Source organism: Aspergillus pseudodeflectus, assembly GCF_044049435.1.
Source record: "Aspergillus pseudodeflectus strain CBS 756.74 chromosome Unknown BJX68scaffold_6, whole genome shotgun sequence".
Lineage (NCBI taxonomy): Eukaryota > Fungi > Ascomycota > Eurotiomycetes > Eurotiales > Aspergillaceae > Aspergillus > Aspergillus pseudodeflectus.
Window position 1 is genome coordinate 901027 of NW_027263782.1, and position 18617 is coordinate 919643.

At 51.8% G+C, this 18617-nt stretch overlaps 9 protein-coding genes across 9 annotated transcripts; 6 read left to right on the forward strand and 3 right to left on the reverse strand.

The window, feature by feature from the left end:
- The first annotated feature begins 12 nt into the window (after positions 1 to 12).
- BJX68DRAFT_179698 (S-adenosylmethionine-dependent methyltransferase) lies at positions 13 to 2018 on the forward strand. The gene is made up of 4 exons (XM_071037184.1): positions 13 to 208; positions 261 to 590; positions 646 to 954; positions 1004 to 2018. The coding sequence occupies exons 2-4, from the start codon at positions 318 to 320 to the stop codon at positions 1973 to 1975; spliced, it is 1554 nt and encodes a 517-aa protein (XP_070903191.1). The 5' UTR covers positions 13 to 208; positions 261 to 317; the 3' UTR covers positions 1976 to 2018.
- Positions 2019 to 2037: 19 nt separating this feature from the next.
- Positions 2038 to 3344, reverse strand: BJX68DRAFT_229277 (40S ribosomal protein uS19). The gene is made up of 4 exons (XM_071038998.1): positions 3211 to 3344; positions 3120 to 3138; positions 2482 to 2836; positions 2038 to 2407 (listed from the first exon to the last, which is right to left on the reverse strand). Exons 1-4 carry the CDS (start codon positions 3226 to 3228, stop codon positions 2338 to 2340), a joined length of 462 nt encoding a protein of 153 aa, XP_070903192.1. The 5' UTR covers positions 3229 to 3344; the 3' UTR covers positions 2038 to 2337.
- Positions 3345 to 4816: 1472 nt separating this feature from the next.
- aspf8 (ribosomal protein P2) lies at positions 4817 to 5611 on the reverse strand. The gene is made up of 2 exons (XM_071038999.1): positions 5255 to 5611; positions 4817 to 5187 (listed from the first exon to the last, which is right to left on the reverse strand). Exons 1-2 carry the CDS (start codon positions 5411 to 5413, stop codon positions 5017 to 5019), a joined length of 330 nt encoding a protein of 109 aa, XP_070903193.1. The 5' UTR covers positions 5414 to 5611; the 3' UTR covers positions 4817 to 5016.
- BJX68DRAFT_229284 (uncharacterized protein) lies at positions 5612 to 7576 on the forward strand. The gene is made up of 2 exons (XM_071039000.1): positions 5612 to 6039; positions 6092 to 7576. Exons 1-2 carry the CDS (start codon positions 6034 to 6036, stop codon positions 7109 to 7111), a joined length of 1026 nt encoding a protein of 341 aa, XP_070903194.1. The 5' UTR covers positions 5612 to 6033; the 3' UTR covers positions 7112 to 7576.
- Positions 7577 to 7583: 7 nt separating this feature from the next.
- BJX68DRAFT_229286 (ATP-dependent (S)-NAD(P)H-hydrate dehydratase) lies at positions 7584 to 9427 on the forward strand. Its single transcript, XM_071039001.1, has 6 exons — positions 7584 to 7807; positions 7868 to 7907; positions 7963 to 8009; positions 8057 to 8067; positions 8117 to 8149; positions 8203 to 9427. The coding sequence occupies exons 1-6, from the start codon at positions 7714 to 7716 to the stop codon at positions 9079 to 9081; spliced, it is 1104 nt and encodes a 367-aa protein (XP_070903195.1). The 5' UTR covers positions 7584 to 7713; the 3' UTR covers positions 9082 to 9427.
- Positions 9428 to 9487: 60 nt separating this feature from the next.
- On the forward strand, positions 9488 to 10246 carry BJX68DRAFT_229288 (uncharacterized protein). The gene is made up of 2 exons (XM_071039002.1): positions 9488 to 9609; positions 9670 to 10246. The coding sequence occupies exon 2, from the start codon at positions 9927 to 9929 to the stop codon at positions 10194 to 10196; it is 270 nt and encodes an 89-aa protein (XP_070903196.1). The 5' UTR covers positions 9488 to 9609; positions 9670 to 9926; the 3' UTR covers positions 10197 to 10246.
- Positions 10247 to 10973, forward strand: BJX68DRAFT_229289 (putative adhesin). Its single transcript, XM_071039003.1, has one exon. It carries the CDS (start codon positions 10338 to 10340, stop codon positions 10692 to 10694), a length of 357 nt encoding a protein of 118 aa, XP_070903197.1. The 5' UTR covers positions 10247 to 10337; the 3' UTR covers positions 10695 to 10973.
- Positions 10974 to 10978: 5 nt separating this feature from the next.
- Positions 10979 to 14065, reverse strand: BJX68DRAFT_179845 (DNA replication licensing factor MCM7). Its single transcript, XM_071037186.1, has 4 exons — positions 13561 to 14065; positions 13369 to 13499; positions 11399 to 13316; positions 10979 to 11337 (listed from the first exon to the last, which is right to left on the reverse strand). The coding sequence occupies exons 1-4, from the start codon at positions 13876 to 13878 to the stop codon at positions 11269 to 11271; spliced, it is 2436 nt and encodes an 811-aa protein (XP_070903198.1). The 5' UTR covers positions 13879 to 14065; the 3' UTR covers positions 10979 to 11268.
- A 159-nt stretch (positions 14066 to 14224) lies between these two features.
- pex1 (AAA family ATPase peroxin 1) lies at positions 14225 to 18361 on the forward strand. The gene is made up of 4 exons (XM_071037188.1): positions 14225 to 14470; positions 14543 to 14785; positions 14836 to 14914; positions 14970 to 18361. The coding sequence occupies exons 1-4, from the start codon at positions 14360 to 14362 to the stop codon at positions 18218 to 18220; spliced, it is 3684 nt and encodes a 1227-aa protein (XP_070903199.1). The 5' UTR covers positions 14225 to 14359; the 3' UTR covers positions 18221 to 18361.
- Positions 18362 to 18617: the final 256 nt, after the last annotated feature.

Genomic DNA, 18617 nt, shown 5'->3' on the forward strand with positions numbered 1-18617 from the left:
TGTTGAATTGCCGGCCTTTTTGCCATCCCTCAGTGTAGGAGAACTTGATAAATTTTCAAGGCAGGAGGGAAACCTCGCACTTGACCACCGTCCATCTATGCGAACAACAATAACCATCGCGCCTTCCACCATAAACAGTCACATATGGCTACGTAAATGATGAGCAACGCAGCGGTTTTTCTTCCCTCTGCAAATCGCAATTATTTGAGTTGGTATGCCTTCAAAGCCACTCCAGATCACAAGCTAACATCTCATCCCAGGCAAAAGGGGGGGAAAAACTATATACAAACCATCAATAATATCATCATAGCACAGTTATGATTACTACCACCATGTTAGAGCGCTTTTCTGACTCGATGACGGCGCCTGGTATCGCACCTCGCATTGGAAGAGGTCTTTTCGCGGTCGCGGACTTCGACACCGGCGACGACCTCCTACATATTCAGACCCCGTTTCTTGCTGTCCTCAACACCGAGCGGCTAGGTGATACGTGCGCAGGGTGTTTTGGAAAGAGGCAGTTTGAGAAAACCAGCCAAGAGATCCAACTGAGGTATTGCTCGGGCTGCCAGATTCCCAAGTATTGCGACAGGGTTTGTACAGGATTCCCTGCGATTGGAGTTACGTCTAATATGATGCTATATATAGACCTGTCAAGTCAAGGACTGGCATCTCGGCCATAGATTTGAATGCTCTATCTTCAAGGCGCTGAAACCCAGAGTCCTTCCCACCAATGCTCGGGCTGTCTTGCGCATAATCTTGCGACTTGCGGCCCCAGCCAGAAGCGCATACAGTTCAAAGGAGCTGTCACTACTTGATCAACTCGAGTCACATATCGACGAGATCCGCGATAAGAATACCGCGTCATGGGAACGTATAACCCTCTCCGCCATGGCTGTCAAGCATTACTCTGGAACGGATATGGAGCTTGAGGAGATACTCGAGCTTAGTGCCAAGGTGAGTCGCATTGTTTCTGTGTGGAGCGAAGTGGTTCTTACTCTTTCAGCTCGAGGTCAATTCCTTTAGCCTGACAACGGCCACCTATGACCGGATTGGGATGTACATGCACCCGTACGCAGCTATCATGAATCACGACTGCCACTACAATGCAATCGTTGGGTTCGACGGACCTCAAATGTACGTCAAAGCCATTCGGCCGATCAAGGACGGCGAGCAGATAGTAATATCTTATGTCGACGCTACGAACCGCTATTCCGTACGCAAGAAGGAGCTACTCGAAAGATACTACTTCACGTGTCGCTGCGATAAATGCTTGGTTGACGAGGATGAACCTTTGGCGATGTCTGATGCTGTGGCGGATGCATATGCTCTTCTAGAGTCTAACTCTGCGACCTACGAAGGTGACAAGCTACTCGGCATCATAACCAACCTGACCGATAATACATGGTCGCTCTCCGACCAGCCGCTCGTCGCCTTGGTGGACGAGTATATTGCAACCCTGATCTCTGAGGGTGAGATGGAAAGTGCAATGTCTGCCGCCGCACTGCGGTACAAATACATTGATCCCGACATATATTCCGAAGCGCACTCTCTTCGCGTCGTGCACGCATGGGCGCTGGCGAAGATCGCCATCCACATAGCACACACAAGCGTCATGGCCGTGCTTAAAGTGTACGGGTATACAACAGCGGATGGTGTTGTGCATCAGGGAGAGAAGATAGTGGTGAACCCGGGGATGATTGCTTGGTCTGTACTGAACAGCCTGGTTTTTGAGGGACACGGAAGCTGTGTGGTTCCTGGACTCAAAGACATCATAAGGAGAACATATACGCAAGTACATGACGAGTTCCTCGAGCAAGGCACAGACATGCGGGAGATGAACGACCGGGTTCGGATTGAATGGGAAAAGGTTGAGAGGGCGGCGAAGTCTATAGTCGGGGACCGCACTATGACTCCAATCAACGCGCCTCTCCTTCCCACGGCTGACAGCGACCTTTCGGATTTAGATGTATGGTAACAACCTGCACTTTTATCACTAGTCACGCACACTACAGATAGTTTAGCTAGGCAAATGTACAAGGCGTGAAGAAGATAAATTTCGTTAGATTATACCCTTTCTACACTAGAAAGAGAAAATGTGACTGCTACCCCTGGCCCAGTCCTCGAGACAGGAGTAGAGCCCGTTGGGTGCGGACTCGTTGAATTTTCATGCCGACAAGACCATTGTATTGAGATGCAAAAGCTGACCCGCACTTGACATACAAGCAGATGAACCCAATTCAAACGCAAATGGTATCCATCCGATCCTCTCGTATTTGTATTTTTGTTCTCCCGTACGCCCAAATCCTCCACGCAACACCCCATAAAAGCATCTCTTCTTTATTTGAGGGGAATGAAACGAGAAGAGTGGGTGGCACCGATACCGGGACGACCGTGCTTGACGGGCTTGCTGTATGGTTGTTAGGGCCATTTCATTTCAAATTATCTTTGCAGAATAGCAGAAGTTGGGAAAGTGGGACATACTAAGAGATAGAGAATTCACCCAGGTAGTGGCCAACCATCTCGGGCTTGACCTCAATCTGGTTGAACTCCTTTCCGGAGTAGATACCAATGACCGAGCCGATCATCTCGGGGACGACAATCATGTCACGGAGGTGAGTCTTGACGAGGTCGGGCTTCTCGTTGGGCTTGGCCTCCTGCTTGGCCTTGCGGAGCTTCTTGATGAGGCCCATGGGCTTGCGCTTCAGACCGCGGTTGAACCGGCGGCGGGCACGGGCGTGAACGACATCACGGAGCTGTTCGGAAGAGAGGTCGAGGAGCTGGTCGAGGTCGATGCCGCGGTAGGTAAACTTGCGGAACTGTCTTCTCTTCTTGATCTCTGTAGGCGGGGGGAATATCTGTCAGTTGTGTTCTGTTTCGAGTGGTGTGGTGTGGTTTGATCAGGTTTGGTGAGACAAGATGGTGTGTATGCGCCTGCCGATTTTGTGTCGAATCCTTCCTCCAATCCTCTCCCATCCCTTCCTCGTCCATCTTTTCCGTCCACATCGACATGTCCCAGCACCGCCACCAATTCCATCTGAAATAACATGACTCTTCACGGCGCAGTTGATGAAGGTTGAAGTGTAGGGAAGGAAAAGGGTTGATTCAAGATTTGCACATACCGGCAGCCTCCTCGGCGTTCTAAAGAAAAAGATCATCAGCACATTGCCCCCAGTCTGGTATATCGATTTCTCAAGGTTGAAGAGCACTCACGTATTCGACGTCAGACATTTTGGCGGGTTGGTCCTCTCGGGTCGCTTCTCGAATGGATCTCGAAAAGCGAAGGGAAGATGGTTGTCGTTTTGGCGTGTCGATGAACGTTCGGCGGGCACTCGCAATCTGCCGGGCTCCTGCGGATTGAGGTGGGCGGCAGCGTCTAAGCGACAGCGACAGGGTCAAACCCTATGGCACTAACCGTTTGTGGACCACTCTTTCAGACCACGGTTTGCCAAGAAATGCATAAAAGGCTATATTTCTTTGGGAATGGTATACTACGCTAGTCTCTAGTTCCCGCCGCCAAGCCTATAAAGGCTTAGGGAGACCATCAAGTCTGGGGATATGCTGCGGATCGCATTGATTTCTCTCTTCGAGTTTGAGCAGAATTTGGCTGGAGGGCGCAAATAGTCGCATTTCGGCCTTCCGATGGATCGATATAGAGGTAACAAGTGGACGACAGGCTCGAGAAAGACATCTTCATCCAGTCCACACTCTGTGCAGCCATAAATGGTTTCCGGTTCATCTCCTCTTCATAATCAGCTAGCTCCTTGCCAGCCAGAGGAAGCTCTGATAGCCAGTCCTGTAGTACAAACTTGACATGCCCAGTGTCCTCCAAGAGAGGCAAGCCCTTAAACTTCTCCTTGATGCTCTGCAGCGAGTCCTCATCAACCTGAATAAACAGCGAAAACAACGTGCGAAGAATGTCCGAGTGTTTCTCAGTGGACAGATACGGTGGCCAAGGTTGAAGTCCATACATCAAGATATCTCCCGCAGGCCTTGAAGTGCGCTCTCAGGTCATCCAAAATCACCAAATCCAAGTACTCCATAAGTTGCGACGCGTCTAATTCGGCGATACGTTCTCGGCTTGGTACACTACGGCTTGTTTGAACTTCTCCCAGGTCGTGTCGTCGTCGTAAATGGTGCGATACACCACCCTTCACCATCTCAGTGGGTGTGAGCGTGAAGTAGCAACTTCGCCGAGTACTTCCCTTGCCTCAGAAGTGGATAAGAGCAGTGCCACCAGCACGGGAAGGTTTTCGAAGCCAGGAATCTCAGCGAGGTCTGAGTTAGGGCTCATGCTTGTATTCAGGACAGTGTACGGCCAGGCGACAATGCTCTGTATGTAGGATCCGTAGATGTCATGCACGAAACGGCCCACCGCTGAATACAGGGGCTGTTCGAGGAGGATATGGGGCGAGGACAGGGATCTAGGCAGAGCGCCCACAGCAGGAAAACCCCACATCTGAAAGAACTATACAAAATTCATTGTGGTTGTTGCAGGTTCTCGTCGTCCGTTGCAGAAGATTGTAACTAACGATACGACACTTGATGCCTTAGTAATCAGGCAAACATCAGCGAAGAGCCAGCGACAGTTTATGCCTTGGAACTTAGGCATTACTTGCTTCGCGCTGCCTCGGCCCACAATACCCAAAATCCGAACATTCAACAAGGGCCAACTGTGTCATTAAGAGATCCATGATACATACGATTTATGAGGTCCAGCCTGCACTGCTTAGTGGACCTTTTGAAGATTATTGCAGAACAGATTTATGCCGAGGATTGCCGTGTTCGAGCGCAGTCTACGAATATGGTACTCAAGACATTTCGAGGAGGTCAGATAATCTGTATTGGCTAGATGCTCTTTCAAGCGCACGTATGCATCATTCGTAACAGCATTAGACAAGCCTAAGACGCAGGCTTGCTAGTCCAATTGGTAGTTCCCCTCCCAATGTCGAATTCAACAGCCAGATCCCTGTCCTCCACGAATTGATTTTGCTCTTTGTCCGGATGGGTTAAAAGCGCTTAGTCGAAGAGACCGAAGCCCATGTCCTCATCGGACTCCTCCTTCTCCTCCTCCTTCTCCTCAGCGGGGGCCTCAGCGGCAGCAGCGCCACCGGCAGCAGCAGGGGCGGCAGCACCACCAGCACCGCCGGAGGGAACGGAGGCGAGCTTAGCGGCACCCTCGGAGATCAGCTGTTACGCAAAATGCGTTAGTCAAATCTGTTCGTGCGGTTTAGGTGTTTGATGCGCTTAGACGTACCTCCTGGATGTTCTTGCCCTCAAGCTCGGAGAGGAGCTTCTCGAGGCGAGCATCCTCAGCGTCGATACCGACGGAGGAGAGGACCTCCTTGATGTCGGAGGCAGAGGGGCTCTCGTTGCCAGCAAGGGCGAGGAGGAGGTAGGCTGCGAGGTGCTTCATTTTGAACTGTACAGTGAGAATGTCGGTCAGCACACTGCAATTTCCAGGCAAAGACAATGCCGTGGGAGTCACATACTGAGTTTGATGTGTTATGTGAACAAGAGAATCAATCGATTTAACCGCAAGTTGGGCGGAGACTGAGACGTCGAGTTCAGGGTGAATTGCGATGTCGTGGATAGAAAAGAAAGAAGCGAGAAAAGTTGTCTCCAAATTCGCGAAAGTGCGTTGCGGCTGGTGACTAAGCGAGGCTTGAGAGGGGCTTTCGCAAGAGTGGCTCGTGCTTCGATCCACGTGACAGGAACTTCTAGAAGACAGCAAGCTTGTCACAGTCTCGTCCTATTCCTTTCGCCCAGGCCGAGAAAGCCTCATTTGAATGTCTGAGATTCACTATCCTACGGCTGAATAACTAAGCATATCCATCACCCGTCAAGTGCCTCGCATTTTCGCCACGGCCAGGGCGTGAAAAGTCTTATCATCCGTCGGGCTACTGGTCTGCCGGTGGTGCCCACTGACGGAGTCATGAAGTTGCTCGTTTGTACAAACCACCGACGGTGAACCTGTTTGCATCATTCTTTCAATCAAGATTTTCCGGTCGACTTGATCAAGAACTCATCATCAACATGAGTGTAAGAAACCCCATCCCTGTTTCTCCAAAGTTGCCACTCACACATGCTTTAGTTTCTCGATTCTGTCCTCACGTCCATTGAGACGGGCAAGCCGTCGCCGATTCCCACCACCTCCCCCGCTCCTTCTCCCACTATCCCGTCATCGACTACCAAACTAGAGGCTCGCAAGCCAACCTCAGCGGCCCGTCCTGTCACTCCCGTCACTGCTGAACGAAAGAATGGAGTTGTCCCCGCAGGAACGAAGAGGAAAGCAGAGGAGCCCCTGGCTAGGGTGCAGAAGCCCGCCCCATCTCAAGGCCCTACCAAGCCAGCACCGGTGAAGCGGGTTAATAGTAACACACCAACAGCCAGCAGCGCACGCCCCATCGCGCCTCTCAAATCCATAAAACCACCAACGAGCAGCACCGCACCTGCACCCCAGAAGTCTACGCCGGTATCATCAAAGCCGCCACCGAAAGGCTCATTTGCGGAAATCATGGCCAAGGCAAAAGCTTTGCAGCAGACAGCCCCTACGCAGGTGGGAATGTTCAAACACCAATCGGTTCCCAAGGAGAAATTAAGCAAGATAGAACGCAAGAAACGTATGATGGAGGCACAGGCAAAGGAGAAGGATCCGAAGCAGGCGAAGAAACCAGGTGCTGTTCCCAGCGCAGCTGCAACCGGCAAGCTAGGAAATACCAAGGTCGCTCCCAAACGAGAACGCGAAGAACCGACATACAAGGGCACGGCAAGACCCCCACCTCCTCAACCAGAGTACCGTGGCACAGCCGGCTTACCCAGCCGTAATGGCGACCGAAGGGGACACCACAGATCCAACAAACGGTCAAGAATGGATGAGTATCTTGGAACAGATGAAGAAGACGAGGGTGAATATGCAAATGAATACGACGACTATTACTCAGAGTCCTCGGATATGGAGGCCGGCTTCGGTGATGTGGATGAAGAAGAAGCCGCAGCACTAGCAGCTGCTCGGCGCGAAGATATCGAAGACATGCGTGCAGAGGCTGCTGCCAAGCAGGAAAAGCTCGAACGCCGCAAGAAACTCGCAATGTTAGCCTCCAAGAGGCACTAACATGTATCACACCCATTACCACTATTTCCACCTCAAACATACATTTTCATGTCATTTGTTCATCGGCTCTCATTCGGAAACGGAGCATCAGCGTGGAATACCCGTGGGTGCATTGCAGAAGGGGGGGTTGGTTGGCTTATTCTAGTATTCCTCTTGACTCTCTCGGAAACTTGATCATCTCGATATTCTTCTTTGGTTCTTTTATCTCGTTCAAAGCATCAGCGAGCGTCAAGGTGCCATAGATAGCAACAGTCCGTTATTGCTTGCGATCACCATTCTTTGTTACATTGTGGGACATTGTGGTTTTATGCAGGCGCTATTTCCTTTTTTGGAAGGTAGATTCAACATGTAGATATCTCCACACTCGATATTTCAAGTTACCCATTCCATTGTGTCAGTACTACAAACTGGAATGCTGTATGTAGTACTTCATAAGAGGAGCGGAGGTGGATTGCATCAGCCCCACCAGGCGGTGACATCACTGGCTCATCAGCTTCAATCACTCTTCAACCTGCTGCTCTACAAGAATCTTTCCACCACCTCACAGTTTCGTTTTCTATTCTGTACAGTACGGCGATTCGTATACCTTAACTTCAGCGACCATGGATAAAGTACAACACATCTCGGTGCCTTCAAAGGTACTCCTCAAAAAGGCCCGCAAGATTGTCCCTCCAATGTTGGAGAAATTCCACAAGGGTAAGCGATCATCCGTCCAGGAAGTTATCTTGAGCTCTCACTAATGATGAAGGAATATAGGGCAACAGGGACGTATTGCGGTCATTGGGGGATCTTTAGAGTATGCCTTGTCGTTCCCATGCGCAAGCAAATGAATCGAGCTGAGGCCCAACAAGCTACACAGGTGCACCATACTTCTCTGCCATGGCGTCAGCTAGACTAGGTGAGCTTATCTTGACCTCAGTTATGTGCCCGCTGACAATGCTCTAGGATGTGATCTGGTATGACCACAATGTCAGGTTTCCGGGCAATACTAATGCTTCAACGTAGAGCCATGTCATTTGCGAGAGCTCTGCTGCTACGGTAAGCCTTCTAGGATAAGAAAGCCCTTGGCATCCCCACTGATCTATCTATAGGTCATTAAAGCATACTCCCCCAACCTCATGGTTCACCCTATATTGCCGAGCAGCAACTCAGTCAAAGACCCAAACTCAATTAATGCCCCGGAACTCGCTAGCCCCATTATCTCGATGCTCTCGCGCCTTCACGCTCTTGTGATTGGTCCAGGGTTGGGTCGAGATGGCGTTACACTCAAGGTCGTCTTGGAAGTCATGAAGGAGGCACGGTCCCGCTCCATCCCGTTTGTCTTGGATGCAGACGGGCTTCTGTTGGCTACGGAGAATCCGGATCTCGTGAAGGGATACAAGGAGTGTATCCTGACGCCCAACGTGAACGAGTTTAGTCGCCTTGCAAAGGCGCTAGGGATTGATGTTCCCAGTTTAGCACAGATTACCTCCTCAGTGGGCGACGACAAGACGAGTCAAGAAGCAGAAGCATGCGAGAAGCTGTCCAATGCCCTCGGAGGTGTCACAATCATCCAAAAGGGTCCACACGATGTCATCTCGAATGGCGTTACGAGCATTGTCTCGGATATTCAGGGAGGAATGAAGCGCAGCGGTGGCCAGGGCGATACTTTGACCGGATCCTTGGGGACCCTGATGGGCTGGCGAGCAGCCTACCACGACAAACTCTGGGACTCTGGTGAGGAGGAGAATTCGAAGGAGGCGCAGTCCAAGGCCGACGTGCAGGCGGAACTAGAATCAGACAAGCGAATGTCTCCAGCTACAACGCTGCTTCTCGTCGCGTGGACGGGCAGCGCAATTACGAGGGAATGCTCTCGCCGGGCGTACAAGGCAAAGGGGAGGAGCATGCAAGCGAGCGATCTGACCGATGAAGTTCACGGAAGTTTCCTGGAGCTCATTGGAGAGCCCGAGGAATCAAAGTTGCATCTTTAGAGCATAGCGGCAGCCGACTTGCTTGAATGAAAGAAATGGCTGTGCTATAATCTGACAAATATTAATTCCCATCTTCAAAATAACCTGCTTTTGGCTTTTTGAGCCTTTCTCGGCTTTACAGATCAGGTCCTGCATTGAGCTTCAAACCCCCCCCAGTCAGTTTCCCATTTTTTATTTTTTATTTTTTGATTCTAGCCCCTACTACATACTACTAGTCTCCTACCCCAGAAACCCTGCCCACTTCGATATAGTCGATCAATGTCTTCTATGCGAACCAATGTGTCATATCCCCATTCCCCCACCTGCCACTTCCAGAGCCGCGGGATCCTTGACTGGGTTATCTCGTTTCTCGTGCGACGCCATTTGCCAGGTTCCAAACCTTCCCCTCGCCCACGCTCCTGCATATCCCCAACTCTTAGCCTCGACTGCATCAATCCCCGTCATAAGGCTAAAATGTCTCACTTCTCTTCTTTTCTGGTTCGAGCCCATTGATTGTCCATGTTCCGAAAAGCAAAAAAAACTTTGGTAGTAAGTACTTCGTTTGTTGAGAATCGGACCACCCCTGCTGACGGTTGGTCATTCGAGAAGCGGGGAAGCAGCAACTCTCTCCAGAATGCATCACCTCAGTACTTCGTGCGTTCCGAATCAAATCAGACGAGATACCTGCTAGAAGTCGGGGCTTCCATGTTTAGAACTTAGGGAACCAGCAAAAAGATAGACAGTGCAACTCGGCTATCTCAACCTCCGCAGTTGCGGTCCTCGTATTCGAGCCAATTCCGCTGAGCTGTGGCAGATAGTGGATTTTCATTCAGCTGCTTTACCATACAACCGTGGTGCCATGGCAGATGCAGTCAGCAAGCACTGTGCCAGCACATCCTGGGCTCGAGAAACATGTCTCAGCCTTCTTTGTTGTTGTCCTTGCAGCTGGTGATACAGAAATCCGGTCTGATGGGTCGAAAGCATACTTGAGTTTGCCGATGACTTATCTAGGGCTAGGACTGCTTGGATTGGGAGGGGGGCTGATGATTGGCTTGCAGGCCTATCATATTCAACCCGTCGAGGAAGACCCGGGGAGCATCAGGCTCGGTCTCGTTGCTGGAAATAGCCCAGATTGAGGTATATAAAGAGGGCATAGAATGCCACTTCTCATGTCCATATCCTCATCACCAAGCAAAGCAAAGCATTGCAAGGCTCCCATCTTCTCAATCTCAAACCAGTGCCACTCCACAAAACCACCTCACCAAAAACCCTTCAAAATGAAGCTCACTCTCCTCACAACCCTCCTCCTAACAACCACCTCCCTTGCCCTCGCAAAACCCACCCCACCTCCGAAATGCGGAACCTGCAACCCTCTCTCCGGGGTCAACGGGTGCGACATCACCACCTCGTGCATCAACACGGGCACCCGGTTCCACTGCGCCTGCCGCGCCGGGTACAAAGCGTCGAAGAGGAACAATGACATTACCAAGCAGTTCCGGCTGCGTATGCCCAACTATGAGTTCCTAGTCTTCACGCCGGAGTATACCGAGTGCAACACGCTTTGCGATAACCCGTATGGCGCGAGTGGGCAGCTTTGCAAGGAGGTGCCGGTTTATGATAAGTGTACTGTTTGAGGGAGGGATTGAAGATGAGGGTGTTGGAGAGAGGGGAACTGGACGGGTTGTGGCTGTTTGGCTGGTATATATGTAATTTTGTGAGGGAATGCAGCTGGGAAGTCGATTGATATCTGAAGTTGCGACTGTTGCCGACTATCTATATACTACTACTATCCTTAATTAAATGTGATTATGCTGCTTTTTAATCCTGCATTTTGAATTTATATAGATGCATCGAATATATTCTTGAGGTCAAATATATGTAGCATAGCTTAACCTATTCTACTCAGACAGCGCAGAAACCACGACTGATCCAGATCACATTCTCACAAGTCTATAGATACGTGACTAACAGACTTCACGCCTCCGCACTCAGAATTGACCATCAAATGTAGAACAAATATATCCCAAACCCATTGGAAAGGCAAATATTACCTAGTATACACCATAAACACCGGTCCCCAGTCGACATGCCTCATGCACTACGTACTCTCAAATCAACAGAAATAACCAAGCGAGCAACAACGGAAAACGAGATATGACATTTCGCAGGGAAATAAACATTCAACAGCTGACCTCGGGTTCGGGACAGCTACATATCCATGTCGTCTGCGTTGTCAAGGAAGACAAGGCGTGTTCCGTTGGCGATGACTTGCCAGACCTGTGGGGGGCGGGATGTTAGCACGTTGTGCAGGGTAGTAATAGGCTAAAGTGGGACTTACGTGAGAGTTCTCGTACTCGTCAACGGTCATTGTGAGCTGATCCTCAGTGAAGCCCTTGGCTAGGACTCGCTCGCGGATTCTTCTCATGCTGAGCTCGCCATCTTCTCCGTCTCCAACGGCAGCCGCGCCGCTTTCGAGCATGCCACGGATGAGATTGTAGATCTTGGATGTAGGGCTCTGGTCTAGGTGGGACTGGCCGTCGCTGGACAGAGATGCCCTGCTGACCTCCATGAGGCGAAGTGCCTCGTCGACGTCTTCGGTGACAACTTCCTCGCTGAATCGCAGACGTGCGAGAGCTTGAGAGAGACGGACAACACCAAGCAGGGTACGCGGGGTGATGTGAGAGAACTGCTTCTTGTTGGCCTCGTCGCGCTTCTGGCGCTTCCTCATCTGCACATAGGCGCCAACCATGTAATCCGAGACCCTTGATGGGACCACAGGTCGGTAGGATCGCGCCTTGGCAATGTATTGACGAACTTCGTGAGGGGTGAACATGATACCCGCATCTTCATTCTCAGGGTGCTTGTTGTGCATGTGGACGTAGGCGACGTGGCTGGCCAGCTCCTCATCAGCATCACGGGAAGGAGTATCAAGAATGAGGAACATGACATCGAAACGAGAAAGTAGAGCCGCTGGCAAGTTGATGTTCTCGACGGGGGAGATTCGTGGGTTGTAGCGACCATACAGAGGGTTAGCGGCGGCGAGGATCGAGGTACGAGCGTTGAGTGTTGTGGTGATGCCGGCTTTGGATATGGAGATGGTCTGTTGTTCCATCACTTCGTGAATGGCAGTCCGGTCGCCATCGTCCATCTTGTCAAATTCATCGATACAGCAGATACCATTGTCTGCAAGAACAAGGGCTCCTCCCTCTAAAACCATCTCATCTGTGATAGGATCTCGCATAACTGCCGCGGTAAGACCGACACCACTGCTACCACGACCAGTCGTGTATACACCACGGGGCGCGACCTTCGTAATATACTTGAGCAGCTGGGACTTGGCAACACCAGGGTCACCCATCAGACAGATGTTGATGTCGCCACGAATGTGCATTCCATCGCCCATTTCTTTTGTGACACCGCCAATCAGCAGCAGAAGCAGTGCCTTCTTAACGTCCAGGTGGCCGTAAATTTCAGGGGCAATGGATCGTGCCAGGTATTCGTACATGTTGCCCGATTTGTTGTGCTGGTCAATCTTTCGTAGAGTTCGGCTGTCCATTGCAATGTCATTATAAGATTTCTTGTGCTGGGTAATGTATTGGGCTTCGAGGTAGGTGTCCGTGAGGAGACCGGCGCGGATCGCCCTGAAGCCGGTGTAAGGTGTGGGAAGGAAAATTCCGGCAATGTCTACCACATCACCGGGGTTGAGCTGGCGGGTAAGGTTTCCATTGCAGTGAACTGTCATTTGACGGGGGATGTGGCCGACAGGCACTTGATCCGCCATCTCTTGGATCTTGACCTCTTGAAAGGGAATGAATTTTGACGCTCTCGTGGATAGGAAAAGCTGGCCCTTGGTGTTGTTACCCTTGCATTCGTCCGACGGACACTCGGTCATTGGAAGGAATTGCTTTGTTGTAACAGGCTGGAAGACTTCATTTCCGCAACGGTCACAGGTGTAAGCATTAATCTGGACAGCGGGTTTGACATCCGATACCCGAGTCGTGATACCGCGGACTGTAATAAGGCTACCGAGGTGCTCTGAGCGCACATTTCGAACAGCCAGTGCCTTGGAAGCACGCTCGCTACTGGACCCAGAAGGCGTCAATGGCTTAAAATTGAGGACGTATCGACGAGTGAGCTCAGGAGGGAACATTGACGGGGCGATCGCGGCGTCAATGTCGGCTTCAGCAGCCATCGCCATGGCTTCGTTGCGCTTTTCACGCTGGGACATGATCACATCAAGAACATCGTCTTTGAACCTGTTCGCAAAATCAGCGATAGCTCGGTTGAGACACGGACGTGCGTACTTACGTGATTTCTTTAGTCTCCTTGGGCATGATAGCATCCACCGCCTGAGAGACAACCTCGATATAGCGCTTGGTATTTTTCTCGACCGAATCGACAAGCTTCAGATCGACGTCTTCCGGTAGTGTTCGTTCGTACTAAAGTTCACGGAGATGGTTAGACATCGCTTTCGTATTATATCCTAAGTGCAGCGCTTACAGCAACCAAATCATCGAGCTCAATGAGGACGTCGGCCCGTTCGCGGTCAGCTACGTCCTGTAGCATCTGCATGTACTTGAGCTTCTGCTCCCTGTTTCGGCGACGAGCGCCTCTGCTCTGCGCGCCGCCCTCGTTCACATCATCCATAAAATCGTATTCATCGCTAGTGCCATCCTCGTCAATGTGCAGGTCTTCAATTGCTTCCGTCGCAGCCGATGCGGAGGCCGACTCGGAGCTCTTGAAATGCTTCAAAAAGTCCTTAAAGGCGTCAAGTTGCCCCGCGTAATCGACGGGCGCAGGGTATTGATTCAAAGCCATGGTGATGCGACCGCGAAAAGAATGGCTGGTTCAATTGGGATTGCGGAAGCTCGACAAAGGATGGAAGGGCCTTTGGTGTTGCGGAAGTTGGGATGGGCAGAGACTGGCGCCAGGCAGTTTTCAGCAGCACGGGAGGCTTCCCAGCCTCAGGCGCAAAACACGTCGCGTCGCGAACAGGACGCGTTCTCTCATTCCAGAGTTTCCAGAGTTTATGCCTGTGTGCCTGGATGCCTTAAAGCCTTAGTCAAGCGCACGTGTACCGGAGCGGAACAAGTCTCGGTCCGGCGGCCTTTGAGACGTAACTCGGCTCGGCGAGCACTTGATTTGCGGAGACGGTCAAGTCCGGGGTTGTGCCGGTGCTCGCTCGCCCAACTGCTCTTCCTCTTCATGCTCTCAGCTCAAGTCTCACTCATCTTTGCAGCCTCCCAATAACTACCGTGCGCCCTTGAACCAGCAAGGTACTGCTGGTGTGCGCCTGAGAATGGCGCCCAGAAAGCCGTCCACTACCGCGGAAGTCGCCTTGGTCCCTCTCAAGAACTGCCTAGTGAACTTGCCGCCGTCGCTGGTTTCACTGCTGGTCAATGCCAACACGGTAAGTTGCTCGGCGGCTCATCCTTGATGTCCGCTATGTGAGCTTATTGAATAAGTCGCTGACACCATTTAGACTGCACAGAACGTGATTGTGGAGTTACAATACCGCCCGACCGTCGGACGAGCCGGCAATGGCAGCACTACCCCGCGGTCCTGCTACTTTGGATGGACAGGAATGCCGAGCAAGAAGAGACTTGCTCCCGTCGTTGGAAGGGACGGAATCAATAGTTCATCTTCTACAAGAGAACAGGATGCCTCCACGGTTGAGCTGGATACCACGTTTGGGAGGGTTCTTGGTTTGAGTGAGGGACAGAGAGTAAGTATCATGACTAGAATGCGTTGCTTCAGTTTCTAATCAAGATCTAGGTCGGTGTTTTCATTCACATCGACCCTCCTGTGGCCCATACAATTAATATTGAGCCATTAACACCCGAAGACTGGGAAAGTATGTGGCTTTTCCCCTCCCAACCGGCGCCTTCAACTGTTAACGCTATCTACAGTCATTGAGCTTCATGCCACTTTCCTGGAGCTTAACCTTTTGTCGCAAATCCGTGCCCTACCCAATCCTACCTATACATCCCCCCAAGCCGATCATATGCACCCGCTAGCATTACATCTCTCTCCAACATCAACTGCAAATATCGTCATCACCTCGTTGACTCCTGCTCCATCCAACACCTCTCCATTCGCTAAAATCGCACCCGATGCCGAAGTTATTGTCGCCCCAAAGACTCGCCCAAAGGCCAACACTCGAGTGTCTCGTGGTGAGAATCGGAGCGTGACTGGTAGCAGTAAACGAAGCGCTGGGGGAAGAAGCAGTGGCGGGAGCACAGCGCGTGGTAAGAACAGCAAATCCGAAACCAGCCGAGGCGCTCTTTATTTCAGAGGAGTTGATCGACAATGGTCGGATCAATACTTTGATGCGGAGGCAGAAGAGGATAACAATGAAGGCTTCCGAGTCTGGGTCGATCCCGACGTGCTTGGCACGAATGAGCTCCGGGGCGCCAGTTGGGTCTGCGTCACGCTCGTCCAACCTTCGGGTCTGAAACCGCCTCCAGATCCTCAACAGCAAATCAGCCAGGCGGAACAAAAAGCTAGTGATGCTGGTACGCCCACGACAAAACTCGTCGCTAAGCTGCTTCCCTGGGTAGATGCGCCAGACATGCAGCATGTCGCCTTATCTTCTGTACTCTGCTCTGCGATTGGAGCGGAAAGTATGGTAGGTGGCATTGTTCGAGTCGAAGCAGCCCCTCCTCCACTGCAGCGGTCCGCTACCAAGTCGCTCAAGGTCTATCCTTTCTTGACGGATGCGACCAAGCGAAAGGACGGATTGAAATTTGGTGCCGACACGCTTGCGGCAAAGGACGCACTGGCTGAGCGTATCAAAGTGCTGTATGGCACTCCTGGTTCCGGCAAAGGATTGCTCACAGGACCCTTGACAGATGGGATGGTGCTTCCCAAATCTGAGAATCAGGAGACAGTGTCCTCGTTTGACGGTGCTATAATCCGGTTTGATCCGCCTCTGAAAAGCAGTTCCGATGCTTCCAAAACAGTATTCAGCTGGCTTCTAGGATCCGATGTGAAGCTGCCCCTTGAAATCCAAACAGAGATACCAAAACCAGCGGAACAGGGTGCATTGATCCTGCCATTAGAGGACCCAATACCCGCGACGGTTCCTCCTATGGTTGGGATAGACCAAGTCATCTCACAGTCCTTGGACAATCTCAACAAATCATGCTCTGTCTTGGTCACTGGTGGTCTTGGATCCGGCAAGACTGCGTTGGGTCAACTCCTTGCTCATCGCCTGCGAAAAGAATATCTTTTCCATGTTAAGTACTTTTCTTGCCGGAAGCTAGTGACTGATGAGACTCGGATTTCGAACATCAAAGAAACGCTGAATCGTCTCTTCATGTCTGCAGCCTGGTGTGCTCGCCTAGGTGGACAATCAGCCGTGATTCTCGACGATCTTGACAAGTTGTGTCCGGTTGAAACTGAACTCCAGGTAGGAGGGGACAATGGCCGCAGCCGACAGAATAGTGAAGTAATTTGCTCAATGGTTCGCGAATATTGCTCAATGAACTCTGGGGTTGTCCTCCTAGCGACAGCGCAATCCAAGGACTCGTTGAATAACGTCATTGTGGGCGGCCATGTGGTCCGAGAGGTCATTCACCTGAGGGCTCCCGATAAAGAGGGGCGCCGCAAAGTCCTCGAGTACCTTACCAGCCAAGACCGCGCAGCCTCCAGCGCCACGGCAGAAGGTGGTTCGTCGGCGATTGCCAATGGCCACGCGCGGACGGTCAGTACATCGACTAATGATTCGTGGCTGGACCCTTCGAATCCAGGCAGTCGTCCGAGCTCATCGGGAGGTGATGGATTCGTCCTTGGGCGTGATGTTGACTTTCTCGACTTGGCCGGCAAGACTGATGGGTTCATGCCTGGGGATCTGGTTTTGCTGGTTGCTCGCGCGCGCAACGAAGCCCTTATCCGATCTGTCACCGAGTCATCTGATGAATCGAAAGCAGTCAACCTTGGATCAACGGATTTTGACAACGCTATCAAGGGCTTCACCCCGGCTTCCCTCCGGAATGTGACACTGACTTCTTCCACCACAACTTTCTCGGCCATTGGTGGGTTGCAGGAGACACGGAAGATGCTTCTGGAGACACTACAGTACCCAACGAAATATGCTCCTATCTTCGCGCAGTGCCCACTGCGACTACGATCTGGTCTGTTGCTCTACGGATTTCCAGGCTGCGGTAAGACGTTACTGGCCAGTGCCGTGGCTGGCGAGTGTGGTCTCAACTTTATCAGTGTAAAGGGTCCAGAGATTCTGAACAAGTACATTGGTGCAAGTGAGAAGAGTGTTCGTGATTTATTCGAACGAGCGCAGGCTGCCCGGCCTTGCATTCTCTTCTTTGATGAATTTGACAGTATCGCGCCTAAGCGTGGGCACGACTCCACCGGTGTTACGGATCGGGTGGTCAACCAGCTTCTCACTCAAATGGACGGAGCCGAAGGTCTCTCGGGTGTGTACGTTTTAGCGGCCACATCCCGACCGGATCTCATTGATCCTGCGCTCCTCCGTCCTGGACGTCTGGACAAGTCGCTCCTCTGCGATATGCCAAACCATGCTGACCGGGCTGATATCATTCGAGCGGTTAGTGGGAAGCTCCTCATGAGTGAAGAGGTAGTGGCACGGTTGGACGAAGTGGCCGCGCGCACAGCAGGCTTCTCTGGCGCAGATCTACAGGCGGTAGTCTACAACGCGCATCTGGAGGCGGTCCATGATGCGTTGGGAGATCGTACGGGAAGCGACAAGCCGCAAGCAAAGGCCGGCAAGTCTACCACCACAAGTACGAGCAGCCGCTCGTTCATTCAGTTCCTCTACTCGGACCTAGAGCAGCGGGCTGGCACAGTGGCGATGCCGGCACCCGCGGTGGTGGCATCTAAGCTGGACGCTTTGAAGAATGCGCGACGCCGCCAACGGCAGCTCGAGCAGGGCAATTTCGGTGCAGCTCCCACCAACACGGCGGCCAACTCGCACGAGACAGCCGCAGATGAGGGACGCGAGGAGATTATGGTGCGGTGGGAACACATGGAGCGGTCCTTGACCACAACGCGCAGCTCGCTCAGCGAAGCTGAACGAAGGCGACTAAACGCAATCTACCGGGAGTTTGTCGAGGGTCGGGATGGCGAGATGCCCAACGGCGAAGGCGGGAGGGAGATCGGGGGAAGAACGAGTTTGATGTAGATTAGAGATAGATAAGCGGAATTGTGTATATTATGTCGCTTTTTCCTTGCACAGTGGGTCCGTTAACTCCAATTAGTTATTGTTGCGGCCATTACTAAGAGCGAAATGCTTGGTTTGGCTTGGTCCACTGGCACCAATAATGGTCCCGTCTCCAGTGACTCCAGTCGTCGTAAGGGTCGGTCAACGGGCGCACCGGGGGGTTCTCTCAAGTGCCGGTGTATCTTTGTATCTGTTTTCGCTGAGAAGAAAACTCCAACAAAGTATAGATGGCGCCAGAATAAATGGACGGTTTGCCGAGAGTGAGGAGAGAACGAAGATCGACGTCGACTCCGATGCAGTCGGAGTTAGTGCCAGAAGCCGGGCGAGCATTGGCACCTTCCGCAAGGGGTAATCTGGG

Bases quoted from the DNA above. Each gene is read 5' to 3' on its own strand.
- BJX68DRAFT_179845 (XM_071037186.1), bottom strand. From the start codon at position 13,878: ATGGCTTTGAATCAATACCCTGCGCCCGTCGATTACGCGGGGCAACTT. The intron at 13,500-13,560 runs GTAAGCGCTGCA...CGTGAACTTTAG, and splicing joins AGCTCGATGATTTGGTTGCT to TACGAACGAACACTACCGGA. The intron at 11,338-11,398 runs GTAAGTCCCACT...CGCCCCCCACAG, and splicing joins ACGAGTACGAGAACTCTCAC to GTCTGGCAAGTCATCGCCAA.
- BJX68DRAFT_229286 (XM_071039001.1), top strand. From the start codon at position 7,714: ATGGATAAAGTACAACACATCTCGGTGCCTTCAAAGGTACTCCTCAAA. The intron at 7,808-7,867 runs GTAAGCGATCAT...GAAGGAATATAG, and splicing joins GTTGGAGAAATTCCACAAGG to GGCAACAGGGACGTATTGCG. The intron at 8,150-8,202 runs GTAAGCCTTCTA...ATCTATCTATAG, and splicing joins GCGAGAGCTCTGCTGCTACG to GTCATTAAAGCATACTCCCC.
- BJX68DRAFT_229289 (XM_071039003.1), top strand. From the start codon at position 10,338: ATGAAGCTCACTCTCCTCACAACCCTCCTCCTAACAACCACCTCCCTT.
- BJX68DRAFT_229288 (XM_071039002.1), top strand. From the start codon at position 9,927: ATGCAGTCAGCAAGCACTGTGCCAGCACATCCTGGGCTCGAGAAACAT.
- BJX68DRAFT_229277 (XM_071038998.1), bottom strand. The intron at 2,408-2,481 runs GTATGTCCCACT...ACAACCATACAG, and splicing joins GGTGAATTCTCTATCTCTTA to CAAGCCCGTCAAGCACGGTC.
- aspf8 (XM_071038999.1), bottom strand. From the start codon at position 5,413: ATGAAGCACCTCGCAGCCTACCTCCTCCTCGCCCTTGCTGGCAACGAG. The intron at 5,188-5,254 runs GTACGTCTAAGC...TTTGCGTAACAG, and splicing joins AGGGCAAGAACATCCAGGAG to CTGATCTCCGAGGGTGCCGC.
- BJX68DRAFT_179698 (XM_071037184.1), top strand. From the start codon at position 318: ATGATTACTACCACCATGTTAGAGCGCTTTTCTGACTCGATGACGGCG. The intron at 591-645 runs GTTTGTACAGGA...TGCTATATATAG, and splicing joins TTCCCAAGTATTGCGACAGG to ACCTGTCAAGTCAAGGACTG. The intron at 955-1,003 runs GTGAGTCGCATT...TTACTCTTTCAG, and splicing joins TACTCGAGCTTAGTGCCAAG to CTCGAGGTCAATTCCTTTAG.
- pex1 (XM_071037188.1), top strand. From the start codon at position 14,360: ATGGCGCCCAGAAAGCCGTCCACTACCGCGGAAGTCGCCTTGGTCCCT. The intron at 14,471-14,542 runs GTAAGTTGCTCG...GACACCATTTAG, and splicing joins TGCTGGTCAATGCCAACACG to ACTGCACAGAACGTGATTGT. The intron at 14,915-14,969 runs GTATGTGGCTTT...CGCTATCTACAG, and splicing joins AACACCCGAAGACTGGGAAA to TCATTGAGCTTCATGCCACT.